The sequence below is a fragment of the Suillus plorans genome (genome assembly GCF_016647745.1).
Source record: "Suillus plorans strain S12 chromosome Unknown HD556scaffold_5, whole genome shotgun sequence".
In the NCBI taxonomy this organism is placed as follows: domain Eukaryota; kingdom Fungi; phylum Basidiomycota; class Agaricomycetes; order Boletales; family Suillaceae; genus Suillus; species Suillus plorans.
The window spans coordinates 907729-926535 of NW_024537389.1; the positions used below are offsets into that span (position 1 = coordinate 907729).

At 39.7% G+C, this 18807-nt stretch overlaps 3 protein-coding genes across 3 annotated transcripts; 1 reads left to right on the forward strand and 2 right to left on the reverse strand.

Moving 5' to 3' along the window:
- Positions 1–184: 184 nt before the first annotated feature.
- HD556DRAFT_1304154 (uncharacterized protein) lies at positions 185–999 on the forward strand (the record flags this gene model as incomplete). Its single annotated transcript, XM_041299658.1, has 3 exons — positions 185–383; positions 808–888; positions 920–999. The coding sequence occupies 3 exons, from the start codon at positions 185–187 to the stop codon at positions 997–999; spliced, it is 360 nt and encodes a 119-aa protein (XP_041165814.1).
- Positions 1000–2863: 1864 nt separating this feature from the next.
- HD556DRAFT_1304155 (uncharacterized protein) lies at positions 2864–3605 on the reverse strand (the record flags this gene model as incomplete). The annotated part of the gene is made up of 4 exons (XM_041299659.1): positions 2864–3087; positions 3300–3383; positions 3453–3563; positions 3587–3605. The coding sequence occupies 4 exons, from the start codon at positions 3603–3605 to the stop codon at positions 2864–2866; spliced, it is 438 nt and encodes a 145-aa protein (XP_041165815.1).
- A 791-nt stretch (positions 3606–4396) lies between these two features.
- HD556DRAFT_1199420 (uncharacterized protein) lies at positions 4397–4621 on the reverse strand (the record flags this gene model as incomplete). Its single annotated transcript, XM_041296350.1, has 1 exon — positions 4397–4621. A coding segment is annotated over one exon (225 nt), but the record flags the coding sequence as incomplete, so codon positions are not given.
- Positions 4622–18807: the final 14186 nt, after the last annotated feature.

Sequence of the window (18807 nt, forward strand, 5' to 3'; positions counted from 1 at the left end):
TCAGATTCAAGTGAATCTACTATTCCCTCTTGTATGCCATCCCCTACTGGAAGCCTGAAATTAGACCCCCTTCGTGACACCAATTCATCCACCTAAGCGGCACATAATCCTCCATGGTCCATAATTCAACCCTGGACCCCATCACCTCAAGTGTCAGATGCTCAAAAAGGAGTAGAAGACAGAGATGTCAAGGCATTTACACAATGCTATCACTGTACACTTGGATGACCAGAAAATCAAAATTGAGTCTCTCTTGCATGCTCACAATGTCACTTCCAAGTACATTAATTACATGATTAATAGTCACACCAAGTATCACATAATGTGCAAGGTCCAGTTGACTAACACCCTTATTCATGCCAAAGCCAAGGAGATGAATACTAGTAAGTTGAATCCCTTGACTCAATGTCTCAAAACTTACACTATTCATTGCAATCAGATTAACCTGTCGGTTCCCAGTATACCTTGATTGAACTGTGTGAGATGGTTGCCAAGGACCCTCAAATGAAAAAGTTGATGAAGGATGAAAGGGTAGGTTATACTGCAACTCTCACTAAGCACCGTGAGTAGAAGATAACTCATGTCCGAGGAAACAATTTGGCTATCACAACAGAAAGTGTTGTCAAAGAGATATGCCCTTACATATCTCAAAAGTATTCAACTCACATTGTGGTATTCTTTGTGAATCCAAAGTTTGACGACTTGCATACTTGTACTGGCACTTACATATCATATCTCTATTTGTTGTCCATGGTCATGTGAACAACACAATTCAAAGCATAATGCATGAGACTGATAACTTGGAAGACTTCTGGGAGGACATTTATGACCTCCCAATGGCTGATTACCTTCATCAATTTGAACAATGGGCATGTACCCAAAATGAAAGTAAGTCATTTGTTACCTGGGATGCATTCAGTTGGTAATAACCATGATGCAGATCTATTTAAAATGAGCGTGACTCATTGGAAACCATGCGCAAGCAAGTTTGAAAGATAATTGTTTATGAACTGAGTGCATAGGAACATCAATTTGAATACAAATTGTAGCTAATGTCTTTCACAGTTGCGGTGACTGGGAATAAATACATTGTGATGAACTATACCAACTACGAAACTACAATTGTCGAAACTTATGCCATCTAACTCTTAGGATGGCCCCAGGGCATTAAGTTTATCAGTCCATCAAATATCGGGACTGTTAGTGAGATTTGCAAGCTCCATAATACTCTTAAGGCTCAAAAATGCTTCTGGGCAGTGCTTACAACAGCCCAAGCCAAAGCTAACATAGCAGAACTTGACTACCATGAACAAAGAAAACACCAAGCCCTCAAAGAAGGCAAAAAATATCTCCACCAACCATCACTATACTCCCAAAAGTGCAGAGTTCATTGAGTTGTCTGATGAGAAAGAAGTTAGGGACATGTAGTGTACTCTCAGTAGTCTAGTTTGCCTACCTTAGTATTGTAATTGACTATGTGACTTACTATGCTTGCTATCAAAATGCGCCCCCAATATGTCCAAGTTAATACAAGATACATGAGCTCATTGTGCGACCCAGTGAGCACAAAGTTCAGATGACAGGCAGACTTATCTGAACATCAGAGACATGAACTACATCAGCGCTAATGTGCCTATGCTTGGTTACCCTATTATACAGCATTATAAGCCAGCCTTTATTGAAAAGATATTGGAGGAGGCTTGTAGCCGCTGGATTTGTGTTGCTTTACAGGTGTTAATGCTATCTATTATCACTTCTAAATACAGAGATTATGTGGGAGTCACAGATGCTTTGTTCTCCAGTTCATTGGAGTTTAGTTATTTGAGGTGAATGTTACCACAGCCTAGTATTGTGCCTATGGTGATTCATGGCCAGGCTTCATGTTCTTCTGGTCAAAGGTCCTTTGCTAACTTCCATATGGTGGTTTGGGCATTGTTTGGACATTCTAACATTATATGTTCCAGGGATTCTATTTCAGCCAGGCAGTGTGTGCATCTCGCTCAGTGTTTGAAATTATATATATTCAGCCAGTATTCACCTATTCGGTATGTGCCATGGATGGACTTGAATAGGAATTGACAGATCATTTTTTGCAGGTCTTTGTTTCTGCAACAAGTCCATATTACATCATCATTTTCAACGTCTTTTTGTATTACAAACCTTGTGACATTGAGGTTGTTTGTTGTTGCTCTTCTTGGTAAGTTTTTCTCCTTACTCTTGGCTCTTATGCCTTTGTATGCTATTTCCTGCATTATTGACGAGAGTTTCACTCCTTGTAGGTTCCATTCATTTGGTATTGTCAGATCTATGTGGTCTGCTGTGGGCTTATTGACTCCTTCCAGGATGAGTTGGTCTGCATATTCATTTCTGCGGTCTCTATTGTGTCCTTTTATCTATACAAAGGACATTTGTGCTGATCTTTTCCTTAGGTGGTATATTGTTGTTTTTATATATTTGCTATTTGCAATGTCTATCCACCCTCTGTCTTCCCATTGGTTTACATTTTTTGTGAGTCCATCCATTACATATCTTGAGTCAGTGATGAAGGTTATTGGGATATAGGGTTCCATTTGTTGTAGGGCAACTAGGATCACTACTAATTCCGCTATTTGGTTTGAATATTTTTCTCCAGGTATTCTGATTTTCCTGTTTCTTTTGTTCTCTTCTGATATTCATATCCCACTGCCAGAGTGTGCATCATTTTTTTTTCCATTTTTCAGGCATGAGCCATCCATATATATGATTATTCTGTCTTCTAGGAGATTTAGCTCCCTGATGGAGGCTTATAGGCGGTGAGCTGGGCTGTTGGACTGTTTCAGTGGATTGGCGAAGATTCTGAAGCACTCCATTAGTTCTGATTGGACTATGACTGTTGGGTCAAAAAGAATCTCTCCTCTCCAGTTTCATGTGCAACGTCGAAATTGAAAGCCTCCAATATTCCTTCCGGTGGCATTACAGATAAAGTAACATGTGGCACCGGCATGGCTTGTGGTGCACGAAAGTATGAGGTCTTGACTGAGTGACGGTCCCTATGTGTGACATCTATAGACATGTGAGCATGGTACACGCTTCCGGGTAGAGCATCATCTTGAGTATCGTCATTACATCAGCGCTGAGCAGCATGTTGATTGTTTTCGTCAATAAACTGACAATTGTATTGGATAAATCTTCGACAACGTTCTTTCTCGATGAAGGGTATAATGGTATTTAAATTTGACATAAAGCAACCTTGTTCAAACAACTTTCATTGTGTCACGTGATATAATTCAAGTATACGTAGGAACATAGTAATTACACACACTGCCAAACTAGCCTGTGATTGAATAGGGCATCATCAAGGACTTCTGGGTCTTGGTCTGCGAGAGATAAATTTTCTTCCTCAGCTGCAAGCCATAGACATGTTGTGCAAAGGACATGTGAACATTCAGATTTGAGATAAGTAGTGCACGGACCCTCAAATTTTGTAACCAATGTCGACAGCTCCTCTGCATCCTTCAGCAAAGTGCGAGCCCACATTAGTCCTTCCAAAAACTGGGGTCTCACTAAGTTCCACCCTTGCACATCTATATTGTGAAGAACAGCACACACACGGTCTTAACAGCCATTGTGATTGTGACTGCCACCGGTGTACATCCTGCTTAATACATCATCAAGAGTTTCAAAAGCATCTAGTGTGCCCTGCATGAAAGTAGTATACTATATCAATGATCATATATTTAATTAGTGTACCTGGTGGGCTCCCTGGCCTTGCCTACACCTGTGTTGTGCCTTGATGTGTTCATAGCCAATGTGTCTAATAAATATGTTGCTTTGAGTTTTCCCAGTAGGTTATTTAATACCAGTTCACATTTATCTTTCTAGTGCTGATTATTGTCTTGTCTTATGGTTAGCTTATTTCCTGTATTATATACTATCTAATAATGATTTCCTGTTATTTAATATGTGGTGTCTAGTACTGCATTTAATCAGAAAAGTATGTCTTCCTATACTATGGATAATACTTCTCATCATGGATAATATATATTTGTTGCTTGAGTATTTTATACTTTGCTACAGCTATAGCTTGGAGTTTCAATGAACTTCTCTTATCATTATCAGTGCATTATTACTATTGTCAACTGACTCATACTAGTCCATTTGTTTTCAGTATGGGTAATTTGATTTACTAATCTGTTGTCAGCCTATGTTTTAGATGTTGCTTCTCTATAAATAATCTTTGTGACATCATAAGGACCTTTTTATGTTATGGTTTGGGTGCCAATACTATGAACACTGTTAAGTAGTATCATTTTCATTTTTTTATATCTTGTATTCTATTTTATTGTTACAGAACTATGACATCGAGGCTTCAAATTGGTAAGTACTGATCCTATTCCTATTAAATTGAACTCATAGAATATGCTTCTGTAACCAAAAATCTTATATGCCAGACCAATATGATAAGCTCACCAATCGCTGTCCAGGCAGTAAGCACTGTTGGAGGAATGAGATTATGGATAATAAATGACATAACTTGTGCTAAACTTTTAAAATACTTTCTAATCAAATTATCTTTATAGTAACAAATATAGTCTGCATTTAGACAGGAAGTATTCATGTCATCCTTGTTAATAGACTCAAGCTAGTACTGAAAAATTTGAATGAACTTTGCTTTCTCAAGAAAAAACACTCTCCACACTCAAAATTACTTGATAACACCCAGGAGTATCATATGAAGGATCTTATTAGGGTATTCATATTAATATCTGAGCCTGTAGGAAGCTAAACAAGATATCTATGACAACAAAAAGAACTCATTGTCTATTCTGAGTGAGGGATCAATAGTGTCATCAAGCTATTTACCTTTCAAAAGTTCTTCAAATTCTTTTGAAAAAGAGGCTGTGACTTCATTTTTGGGCAATAATTAATCTTGCACACCAGTTAACAAGACTAAATTCTGATTTTTTATTATAGCACCTGAAACTTATGATTCCTTATATTCTTTTGTTTCACCAATATTACATGTCCTATAAAAATGGTGGCAGCTAAACCCACATGACTACATTCTTCACCTTGCATTGGATTATCTTCAGCAAGGAATAGCACATATAGGATCAGAATGATCTTTTCATTGTACTTGCAATCCCATGCTATGACACTAGATTGTGCTGTATCACTACATATATTTAGCAATATATGGGTGGGACATCCTGTTCGCCTGGTCTGAATATATAATCAATGTTTCAATAATGCAAGACAGCATGAAGGATGGGACTCACTGAAGTCACCAATGAGATTCGCCTCTGTTGCATTTGGTGCCCATTCTCTGTTCAATAGCCCGTACGTGGAGTTGCCTAATATGGTAACTCCGCTGGGTAGAACAAGTGTCGTCAAATGAAAAACGAAAAATGAATGAAAGATATACTACGTACTGTATTGGTGGATTGGATTTCAACAGCTAGACCACCTCCAAAAATCCAGCCAGCGGCGCATAATGAATAGACATTATGCTTGTCGTGGTCCTTAAGAGTAGCCAGGTTTGAAAATGAGAAATCTGTCAGAGTAAGAGCTGTGTCTTGGTCCGGTAGAGGAGAGTAATAGTCTTACCTGTGTCTCGGTCCAGTAGACAGTTCTGGACTTTGGAGTGTGAGGCTCCACGCCAAAAAAGGAAATTGACACCATCGTTTACAATCATCTACATCGTACAGAAATCAGTATCTCGACGCTGAATCATAATAAAAAAACACTTACTTTGCACGATAGCACCTCAGAAAGAGGTAAGTCATAATAGCCAATCGTGCGCACAGCTCTGAGTAGTATATCAGTGTTTTTGCAATCAGTGTCACACTTGACATTCTGTGTCACTTCTGAGGTTGGATATAGCCAGGTTCATATCCAGCACTCTGAGATGACCCATACTGACTCTGCAGCTGCAGATGCTGGTACCCAGGTTGAGCCACCTGAGGCTCCTACCTGCTACACCAAAGAAATATCAATGATCTGACCACTCAAAAAGTGAATATCATGGGTCCCAGCAATAGCACTAAGTCCAAGAGTCAATGATATCGCACACGGACTGGAGTGACCTTGAAGGTCGGATGCAGTCAATGTCATCTTCAATTAAAAACAGATTTGAGCTGATGTGGATACACTTAAGCGTCTCAAATCTATTGAAGCTAGTCAATGCGCCCACACGCAGATCCTAAGTCTTCTTACCTAGCCAGACTATTCTTCTTCACCTCTTTATTGCGAACAGTGAGGACCTGAGCTACTACTCAGGGGTCCTTGATAACTTTTTCCAGTGCTGGGATGTTGACTTTTTAGCCAAGAGCTGTGGACACTAATGGGACCAAAGTCACTGAGTCTGGAACAAGCACAGCCAGTAGGTACAATTGAGTAGAATGATATATAAGATGGTTTTTGAGTATAGATTATTTGCATTGGACATGTATATAGCATGATGTTTATTCCATTACTTTGAGATATTGCCTGAAATATCATCCATAGACAATTAAGGAGACAGTATGTATCATTCAATCTTGTGATTTCTCTGGCAGTAGATTGGGTGAAAGTGATGAAACCGTTAAAGAATTTAATGGCATCATAATATGATAGTAGATTTCATCTGTTGAGAAAGAAATGAGCTATGTCATTCTATCAGATGGCATGCCAGTTCATTACAGCCTACTGGATCTTGGCAGTTGCTGGTGTGTATTAAAATTTTAGGCTCTTTTGCAGCCACAATATGATAATATTGTTCAATAGCTACTCAAACATAGACCAAGGTTGTGAATATATTGTTGCCTAATAATATCTGGTGTTGTGCAGTCAATTGGGTAATGGAAGGACTAAATGCAAGAAACAATAAATTTTTAAGTATGAGAACATTAATACATGTCACAGAAATACAAAAAATTTAACAGTTCTCAGTATGAATGTCTATGTCTTTTATGTGTCTAATTGTGCTATTATATCCACAGTATCATTCCTTGTACTTTGCTACTTATTTACATGACTTCCTAACCTTCCTAGGTCATCCCTAGGTTGAGTTATTACTTACATTAGGATTGTGGCTTGTCTGTTTATATTTGTTTACCATATATTGCCCATATCTTAGAGTCTAGTGCTCCCTATCTATTTAGCAACTTACTCTGGACTCTAGATACTGTACAACTTCACTACACTATTCAATACATTGGCAAGATTCTAGTCTGATCTCTTCTGGTCTCTCAGTAGCCTCTAGAAGTAGCCCAATCTTCATAGTTGTACCATCAAGATGGATAGGCCTTTCATTATTTTACTATCTATCTTTTCTAATCCAGTGTTTCAGTAGCAGAAAACATGTTATTAAATGTTTCAGAATTTAAGAATAAGTCTGAGCCACAAAGCCTAATAGCACATTATCAATCTGTTGATGTGAGGGCATCCAGACTGCATAAATGACTTGATACATCAATTGAAAAGGCTTACCTAAAATACATGACTTATATTCAAAAAATAATAGACAGGATGTCGAGTTATTGTAGGAGAAGCACCTAACATAGTTTCTAAACATCTCTGTTTCCATCTTGCTTATTGATCTTACATAAAAACTATAGCTTGCAGTTCCAGTATCTTATCATCATCAGCAAATACATAGTAATTTATAAGATCTTTGATATTCATGCTTAACTATAGAGAAAATTGCTATAAATTTTATATTCAATGTTTACAGTTTAATTAAGAATGTACTCAAGGAGTGGATCTAAAGGGCTTAGTTTCAGCTGATGTACTGTATCTCTTACCTAAGTATGTACCCTTAATTTCTAAGAGCTTATGGATGAAGTCTGGAATCCAGAAATACAGAAAACTAAAGGCAAGACTACTATGGATGAAGTCTAAAGTAGAAACAGACAGAGTAAAGACTACAAGAGGTAGAGACAAAGATGTCAAGTCTGTAGAATCAATCCTAAGACTTAGAAGGAAGACAAGAGATAAGACTCAAGTTGTTATGAAATAGGATAATCTAATGACACAAGCACAAATATGCTGCCAAGTGTCAAAGTTGTCTTCTTCACCGAATGGCAAAGGTCCCATCTAAGTACAGTAAGACTGCAGTCTTATCATATAATAGGGTCAAGGTTACAGATAACAAAGCTGAGTGAGCCCTACCAAAAGTGTTATCAAAGACTATTTAAGCTTAGAGGCTTGGTAGAAGAGGATTCAGGTATAACCTAGTAAGATTCAAGTGAAGAATCTATAAGTGTTCTGTCTACTCTATATAAGCTTCATTAAAGCTAAGATTGTCTGGTTTCTAATCTACTTATCAGTAGGAGTCATATATAATAACCATGTGGTGATCTATATCAATGCATGAGGTGTCATGAGGCAGCACAAGGTACATGGTAACAAATCCAAGTATCGCTGATGCAAACCATTGTGCAACTTGAGCAATCATGTCGCGTACTTCAAGACAGTATGCCTTACTAAAGCTTTATGTCCATATCCTACTTACCATCATAATGCATAGCTTCCGGACTCATTGAAAGATTTTATAGGGGAAAGAGAATGACCAGTGAGTGTGCAACTCACTGTCACAGAGAGTTCTTTCATGAACAATGGAAGATCTTGTTGGATGACGAGTTTCTCGAGGCATATGAGCATGGCATCATGATATGTTGCTATGATGTCATCAAGTGCAGATTTTATCTGAGAATCTTCACTTACTCCACAGACTATCCAGAAAAGTAGGTGAACTTTTATTGGCTCTTAAATATCATTAACACCAATTTTCCAGAGTTCATATAGTGACAGTTCGAACCTAGGAGGGTGTCCCTGTCCTTGATATCTGATACCAAAGGATCAGATCCAAAATATGGGCAAGCTGCAAGATCGACAACAACATGAGACTTTGGCTCATGATGATGAGAAAAGACAAATTCTTGTGGGCACTGCTTGCAAATTGATTTACAAGCAAAACTTTGGGGTTGGTAGTGCAGCGGTTGAACATATTCTTAAACTACATTCATGGGTCTCTACTTCAGTGAGGCTTGAATCATTGTAATAGCAAACCATGGCTAATTATTCTTCAGATCACATTCTCAGATCACCTTGGCCCTCTTGGATTCAATATTTTCCTGGTGCTTGTGGTCAATCTCTTACACGAATTTAAGATCAGTGTTTGAAAGTTTCTCTTTATTCACTTGTTGCACATCCTTTTGGCACATGATAAAACAAAAGAGTGCATGTATGGGCAACCAATGTTCTTCAGTTGAGAATCCCTTCAATAATGAGCTGCATATGAAGGTTTTCAATTTTCAAACCTACAAGTTCCAAACTTTAGGAGATTACATTTCAACAATCTACCAGTATGGCATGTCTGACTCATACAGTAGTAAACCAGTTCATCCTCTACTCTTCATATCTGGACTTAACTCATTAATTATGCTAGGGCGAGCTTGAACATCATGCACCCAAGGCTAGATATCTTTACACAGATCACAAGTCATTTGTGAAACAATTGACTCAAATTGAATGCCACTAAGCTCATTTTTGTCATGTGGTTGAGAAAATTGTCCATCATCCCCACATTGAAATCACGGAATTAGCAAGAAGTCCAGACGTCCATCACCATATTGGCCTGACGCAAAAATATCCTATACATATAGGATCCTATTTGCACCTCCATGAAGGTGGTCCTGCAATTAAGATTAGTTTGATTATACTTGCACAAACTCTGTCTGACATGTTTATCCTGAATTTTGTGTCAAAACTGAAGGTTCATTTGTTGTGTTAGATCATGAAGTCAAGAGATACAGAGTCAGATGAAGACACCAATTCACTGCAACATTATGGTCCTTTACACCAATAATGATACTGGACCCCAAGATCATAAATTTATCTATGGTGAGGTTCTAGATGTATATCATACTAATGTAATCTTCATTGGACATGGTATAGTTGACTACATGCCGATCTGAATAGAGTTTCTATGGATTCAGTGGTACAAGCCTGTAGACAAAGTTACATTCTGGGACACCTCAACCCTGGATTGTGTTAGATTTCTGCCAATGGCTAATGTGCATTTGTTTGACTTTCTGGATCCAATTGATGTCCTTAGGGGATGCCATATCATCCTTTTTTTTGCTAGCAAAAAGTGACACCCTGATGGACCAGGTGTGTCAGCATGTGCAGGTGACAAGAATGATTGTCGTGCATATTATGTGAATTCTCAGTTTGATGAAATGTATAATAGTGATTTAGAACTAGATTATGAAAATTGGATTATCAAAGCACCATTACATTGATGGGCAACTTCATGGTACAGTCAGACGATCAAGTATTCTGTTCTGTTCAATATTATAATGTAATATATATTACAGATCAATACTGAACCATGAAAATTGAGTTGTCAAGGGACAGAACAACCTAGGACTTAGATTTTGTTAAGATGGGAGTAAAGTGGGCCACTTCTAGAGGCTACTGAGAGACCAGAAGAGATCAGACTAGAGTCCAGAGTAAGTTGCCAAAGAGGCAGGAAGCACTGGACTCTGGGATATGGGCGACATATGGTAAACAAATGCAAACAGACAAGCCACAATCAAAGGGTAAGTAATAACTCAACCTAGGGATGTTCTAAGGAGGTCAGGAAGTCATGTAAATGGTAAGTAAAGTGTCAGGAATAATACTATGAGTATGAAGGCACAATAAGACACATAAAAGACATAGAAATGCATACTGTAGAGGTGAATGATCATATAACTAACAGATTTATCATCAATCTTTGAAGCTACATTATTTATCTAAAAAATAGTGATATATGTGTCTCCTTCAGTAAATTTATTAACAAAGAATGTACTACACTGATCCAATATATTGCTTGTAGTCCAGTCATGTGGAGCCACCACACCAAACTTAGATATTAAGTGCACAGAGCATCAAATATTATGAATAGGAATAATACTTGTTTGCCTCTCACTATCCTAAAGTGTGCACAAGACACTATACATCCCATGGTTAATATTTAAGGAGACAGAGAAGGGCATAAATTATTCGACATAAGTGAGATGATTAGGGCCATTAATATTATGAAATAGAGCCTGCTTGACATTGGCTCATAGTGCAAATATAACATGAACTTAGGCCATATGATATCCTGTTAGTGGTCAATCAGCATCAGTATCTCTGATACATAGATTAAGATGTTCACCTTCCATGCTCAACTTATTGCCATGACCAAAATTCATGAAAATAGTATCAAACCTTGCAGGCACTCTCCTGTTATGGTCATTATGTCATACATGTCAGGTATGTATCACATCAAAAGTCTCATTATTTACCATGCTATTATCATTATGAACTGCACTATACCAGACCTTGTGAAAGACTAATACTGACTGTAATAGGTGTGTGATGTTGCAGGCTGCATGACTTGGACAACAAAATATGCCACAGTAGCTTGAAAATGTAGTGCTATGATGACCAGCTAGTGATGCAAATGACACTCATTTGACAGACAGATGTTTTTCCACCTTCAGTTGTTAGACATATATAAGATCAGAGTGGGGTAAAGGATGATGTGATTTGGAAGTTAAGCTGTAGTCCATTGCTATTAAATAAATTTATTATACCACAGCATTTTCTCTCATCGTTCAAGCTAGAGTCATTTGCATATATTTGTTCTTATAATTAGTTACACAATATGCATTCTTTGCACATATTACAGTGACCTATCTCCGTATAATACGAGGGAACGGACATGCATAATATCCCGTATGATACGGGCCAGCGGACCATGGGCCCATGATAAAAATATCCTCGACTATGACGGATGGGCCGGGAGGCAAATTATTCCCGATGGAGGCGGGTGGGCCCATGCAGGGAATATATAGAGTAGATGAGTGGGCCGATGTATATGAATATTAGGTAGACGGGTGGGCCGAGGTAGTTGGATATTATGCAGATGGGTGTATTAAGGTAGATGTGTATGAGATAGATGGGTAGGTACTTGTTATCACATTCACGGGTGGGCCCAGACACATATTAAATTAGACGGGTGGGCTGAGGGTATTATAAAATATTGTATTAGACGGGTAGGCCCAGACGCATATTAATTAGACGGGTGGGCCGAGGGTGTTGTATGGGATGTTGTATTAGATGGGTGGGCCGAGGGTGGTATAAAATATAGATGGGTGGGCCCATGTGTATCATAATTGTAGACATGATGGAGCTGAGGTAGTTGTACATCAACCAAATCAGAGGAGGTAATAAATCAAAGTTACCGAGTTCCCGGAGCAGCAGGTGATCTCCTGACATGGCCTTTGATGGTGCACAGGTTGTCTTGCAGAATTTGGAATCCGGGGTGCAAAGCTTGTGTTGCCCTACGAGACACCAAGTTCCGACCACCCAAATTTGGGTCAACCGTACCGACTTGACTTCTGAGTTCCAGGACCCGGGAGTCGACAAATGAATATCTGATAACCAGCACACTTCCAATCAGGTAGTATTTCATTGAGCAATGGATCATCCAAGGGGTCCCTTATCGGACTCGGTAGTCAATATAGGCAAATGATAATGAAAACATGAAAGTTGTTATTATGCTATTTTTCAAACCCGAGACCCTGAAACCCATTGTTCAACATGTCCATTTTTCACTCACTGCACAAATCACCGAGTTTCGAGTGCTGAAACCCAAAACTCAAAACCCGGTGTGCAACACATCGATTGTTCATTTACATTACACAGATCATCGAGTTCCGAGTGTTGAGCGCCGAAACCCGAAAATATGTATGGAACATGTCCATTTCTTACTCATTGCACATATCACCGAGTTTCGAGTGCCGAAACCCGAAACTCGAAACCCAGTGTGCATCATGTCCATTGTTCAATTATATTACACAAGTCATCGAGTTCCGAGTTCCGAGGGACGAAATCCAAACCCCGGACCCCGAAAATATGTGCGCAACATGTCCATTTTTCACTCACTGCACAAATCACTGAGTTTCGAGTGCCAAAGCATGAAACTTGAAACCCAGTGTGCAACATGTTGATTTTTCATTTATATCACACAAATAACCAAGTGCCAAGTGCCAAGTGCCGAAACCCGAAGCCCGAGACCCGAAAATATGTATGCAACATTTCCATTTTTCACTTGTTGCACAAATCACTGAGTTTCAAGTGCCGAAACCCGAAACTCAAAACCGGGTGTGCAATATGTTCATTGTTCATTTACATTACACAGATCATCGAGTTCCGAGTGCCGAGTGCCGAAACCCGAAGCCCGAGACCCGAAAATATGTACACAACATGTCCATTTTTCACTCACTGCACAAATCACCGAGTTTCGAGTGCCAAAGCGTGAAACTTGAAACCCAGTGTGCAACATGTTGATTTTTCATTTATATCACACAAATCATCGAGTTCCGAGTGCCGAGGGCCGAGACCCGAACCCCGAACCCCGAAAATATGTATGCAACATGTCCATTTTTCACTTGTTGCACAAATCACCGAGTTTCAAGTGCCAAAACCCAAAACTCAAAACCGGGTGTGCAACATGTCCATTTTTCAATTATATTACACAAGTCATTGAGTTCCGAGGGCCGAGGGCCGAACCCCGAACCCCGAACCCCGAAAATATGTACACAACATGTCCATTTTTTACTCATTGCACAAATCACCGAGTTTTGAGTGCCGAAACCCAAAACTCGAAACCCAGCATGCAACATGTCCATTTTTCATTTACATTACACAAATCATCGAGTTCCGAGTGCCGAGGGCCGAGACCCGAACCCCGAACCCCGAAAATATGTGCGCAACATGTCCATTTTTCACTTATTGCACAAATCACCGAGTTTTGAGTGCCAAAACCTGAAACTCGAAACCCGGTGTGCAACATGTCCATTTTTCAATTATATTACACAAGTCATTGAGTTCCTAGGGCCGAGGGCCGAAACCCGAACCCCGAACCCCGAAAATATGTGCACAACATGTCCATTTTTTGCTCACTGCACACAGTCCACAATTTCGGGGTTTTAAATCAACCTTTCATATATCCATACACATTTTACCAACCCCCGAACCCCGAAATTGTGGACTGCCGGGTTTCGGGGTTCGGGGGTCCCGGAACTCGGAACTCGGTATGTAAGACAACAAAAATATCTTTCGGGGTTCGGGGGTTAGTGAAATGTTTATAGATATATGTAGGTTAATTCAAACATGTCTGAAAATTTTCATTCGTCTCAAATGTCAAATCCTGAGTTCCGGGCTTCGGGACTTGGCACCCGGCACCGGCACTCGGGGTTTGGGGTTTGGGGTTCGGCACTGAAAATTTGACATTCAGGTGTTCGGGTTTCGGGTGATATCTAAATCAACAGCTTCGAGTTCTGCCAAAGCGTGAAACTTAAAACCCAGTGTGCAACATGTTGATTTTTCATTTATATCACACAAATCATCGAGTTCCGAGTGCCGAGGGCTGAGACCCGAAGCCCGAGACCCGAAAATATGTACACAACATGTCCATTTTTCACTCACTGCACAAATCACCGAGTTTCGAGTGCCAAAGCGTGAAACTTGAAACCCAGTGTGCAACATGTTGATTTTTCATTTATATCACACAAATAACCAAGTGCCAAGTGCCAAGTGCCGAAACCCGAAGCCCGAGACCCGAAAATATGTATATAACATTTCCATTTTTCACTTGTTGCACAAATCACTGAGTTTCAAGTGCTGAAACCCAAAACTCGAAACCTGGTGTGCAACATGTTCATTGTTCATTTACATTACACAGATCATCGAGTTCCGAGTGCCGAGGGCCGAAACCCGAAGCCTGAAACCCAAAATCATGTACACAACATGTCCATTTTTCACTCATTGCACAAATCACCAAGTGTCGAGTGTCGAAACCTGAAACCCGGTACTTCAAATGGACACGAATTGTATTTGTATGTATTATCCATTGGTGTAGGGTTCAAATAACTTGGGAATTGTATTTGTCAGCACTCGGTACTCGGTACTCAGTGATTGGTGGTCAGTGGTCAGTACTCGAGACTCAGTAGTCAATATAGGCAAATGATAATGAAAAATGACAGTTGTAGTCCACGTCAAGGTGAGTGTCTTGGTAGTCTTTCCTTGTCATTCGGCAAAACATCAGCAATAATGAAAAAATGAAAGTTGTTATTATGCTTAACTTCCTTACCGAAGGTTGTAGTCCAAGTCCAGGTGAGTGTAGTGATAGTCTTTTCTTGTCAATTGGTTATCTTGTTACTCATTACGCAGTACTCGGTACATGGTAATTGGTACTCAGTATTTGGTTTTGATACTCGGTACCCGGGAATCAGTAGTCAGCTTAATGAAGGTTGTAGTCCGAGTCTAGGTGAGTTTATTTGTAGTCTTTTCTTGTCCATTGGTTACCATGTGACCGAGATATAAGCTAAAGAAATCCGAAACATCAATAATGACAAATGAAATACATGTGTGCAGTAAGTGAGTCTAAAGATAAAAGAATGAATATTAATAGCGAGACTTGCACATTATGTCGAGATATCCAACATAACAAGCCTGTGATGTGATCAGAGACCTGGAATAACACCCATATACATCCATTATAATAGCTTAAAAGCTTAGAAAGATTCATGAAGGATTGATGTAATGATAGGCAAAATGACATATGTGTGGAGAGTGACAATAGACATCTTTTATACAAAGTCACATTTATATATGATTCAGGCCAAAAATATCATTACAAATATGTAGGATAGATCGTAAACTACCCAAGGAACCCATACTGCCTACTGCCCTGAGGGTAGGGGGTGGGTAGAAGGGATATAGTGAAAATATGAGTTGACCCAGCATTAAAGTCCTACCACTGCTCAACTAACCATTTTCGATGCTTTGGGTCTTTGAAGTTTCCCACACTCAATTTCTTACCCATTTCACTTCCTCAGTACTCAATTCTTGGTTGATTTGTCTGTAAATTTATGTCTATGATACTTAAGATATTTGAAATGTACCCCAGGTTTCTGATTATGAAGATTCAATGTTTTGAAGGCATGGGCCCCTTATCAGGCGAAATGGCAAGTATACACACTAGCTCACAAACTCCAGCCTATTGTGAGCTGATCTTGGTCATAAGAAGCAAGAATATAAGCTATGCTCATTATATATTAAAAGGTTGGATCATGGATGCAAGGGCAAGATACTGAAAATCGTGAAAAAATATCACAAGTGCAATTGTCTATGCTTTGTTCCTGGAAAAGGATCCTGTGTGTCCTGGGCTGGTTATATGATATATCTACTCCGAATATGCTCAGGAATAGACTCCCTACAGTCCTTGAGGTCCAGTCCTACAGGGAAAAAACCCCAGCAGGTGAACCACCAGAAGAGGGGGAGGTACACTATACAATAAAGGATTACCCTATGGTCCTGAGCTCCTGATACATTGTTTCTATTGTTGAATAGATGATTGAGATACTATTCACCTAGAAATGAACACATAGGAACATATTTTGTATTTTTATGTATATATGCAATATCCATTCAAGCACCAAGTCTCAACTACCGATTACCAAGTCCCGACACTTGATAGTTGATAGTCAGTATTCGAGCTCCGAGTGCCAATATTGCCTACCAATATCTCAGTCAAATGATAACCAAACCAAGACCCAAGTTCCAAACCTGACTACTGAATACCAAGTATCAGTACTCGGGACTCGGGACTATTGGCTGGAGTACCCAACTATTGATTCACAGGTACCGAGAATTAGAACCAAGTACTGAGTACCTGACCACTGATTCTCGGGTACCAAGTATCAGAACCGAGTACCGAGTACCCGACTACTGATTCTCGGGTATCGAGTATCAGAACCAAATACCGAGTACTGATTCCCTTGTACCGAGTACCGAGTAACGAGATAACCAATTGACAAGAAAAAACTACCAATACACTCACCTTGGCTCGGACTACAACTTTTGTTCAGGAACTTAAACATAATAATAACTTTCATTTTTCATTATTGCCGATGTTTCAGATTTCTTTAGCTTATATCTCGGTTAAATGATAACTGATGGACAAGAAAAGACTACCAATACACTCCCCTAGACTCGGACTACAACCTTCGGTAAGGAAGTTAAGCGTAATAACAACTTTCATTTTTCATTACCATTTGCCTATATTGACTACCGACCAGTGGCTGAGTGCCGAAGCTTGAAACTTGAAATCGGTGGAAAATGAAATCTCGCAACAATGTACACATGAACATGTTTCATTTCCATAAACAATTCCCCGAGTGTCATGTACCGAGCCCCGAAACCCAAAGCCTGAAGCCCGGACTGTGTTGTCAGGTTAGTACAAGACACTCGGTGAATTGTCAAAGGAAATGAAACATTTTCATGTGTACATTGTCACGAGATTTTGTTTTCCACTGATTTCAAGTTCCAAGCTTCAGCACTCAGCATCCGGCACTCGGAACTCGGAACTCGGCGCTCGGAACTCAGAACTCAGTGAAATGTCTAAGGAAATAGAAATTTCACAATTCCCTGAGTTAGTACAAGACACTCAGTGAATTGTCAAAGGAAATAAAACATTTTCATGTGTACATTGTTGCAAGATTTCGTTTTCCACTGATTTCAAGTTTTGAGCTTCGGCACTCGGCACTCGGAGCTCGGAACTCGGAATTCGGCGCCCGGACCTCGGAACTCAGTGAAATGTCCAAGGAAATAGAAATTTCACAATTCCCCGAGTGTCGTGTACCTGAGCCCTGAAGCCTGAAGCCAGGACTGTGTTGTCAGGTTAGTACAAGACACTCGGTGAATTGTCAAAGGAAATAAAACATCTTCATGTGTACATTGTTGCGAGATTTCATTTTCCACTGATTTCAAGTTTCAAGCTTCAGCACTAATTTGGAACTCGGGACTCGATTTTTGAGATGAAAGACATTTTTCAAACATGTTTGAATCAACCTTTCATATATCCATAAACATTTTACCAACTCCCGAACCCCGAAATTGTGGACTGCCGGGTCTCGGGGGTTGGGGGTCGGTGCTCGGGACTTGGGAAATTTGGGGAGATCAATAAAATTTGATCTACAATAAATTTGATTTACAAACAAATTGATTTACAAACTTTTGAAAGATATGTCGTCTCACATATCGAGTCCTGAGTTCCGGGACCCCCGAACCCCGAACCCCGAGACCCGGCAGTCCACAATTTCGGGGTTCGGGGGTGATCTACAATAAATTTGATTTACAAACAAATTGATTTACAAACTTTTGAAAGATATCTGTGTTGTCTCACATATTGAGTCCCGAGTTCCGGGACCCCCGAACCCCGAAATTGTGGACTGCCGGGTCTCGGGGGTCGGGGGTCGGCGCTCGGGACTTGGGAAATTTGGGGAGATCAATAAAATTTGATCTACAATAAATTTGATTTACAAACAAATTGATTTACAAACTTTTGAAAGATATCTGTGTTGTCTCACATATTGAGTCCCGAGTTCCGGGACCCCCAAACCCCGAAACCCGAGACCCGGCAGTCCACAATTTCGGGGTTTGGGGGTGGTAAAATGTCTATGGATATACAAAAGGTTGATTCAAACATGTTTGAAAGATGTCTTACCCGGAACTCGGGACTCGATTTTTGAGATGAAAGACATCTTTCAAACATGTTTGAATCAACCTTTCATATATCCATAAACATTTTACCAACCCCCGAACCCTGAAATTGTGGACTGCCGGGTCCTGGGTTTCGGGGTTCGGGGGTCCCGGAACTCGGAACTCGGTATGTGAGACAACAAAAATATATTTCAAACACGGGTAAGTCAATGTGTTTGTCAATCAACTTGATTGTAAATTATA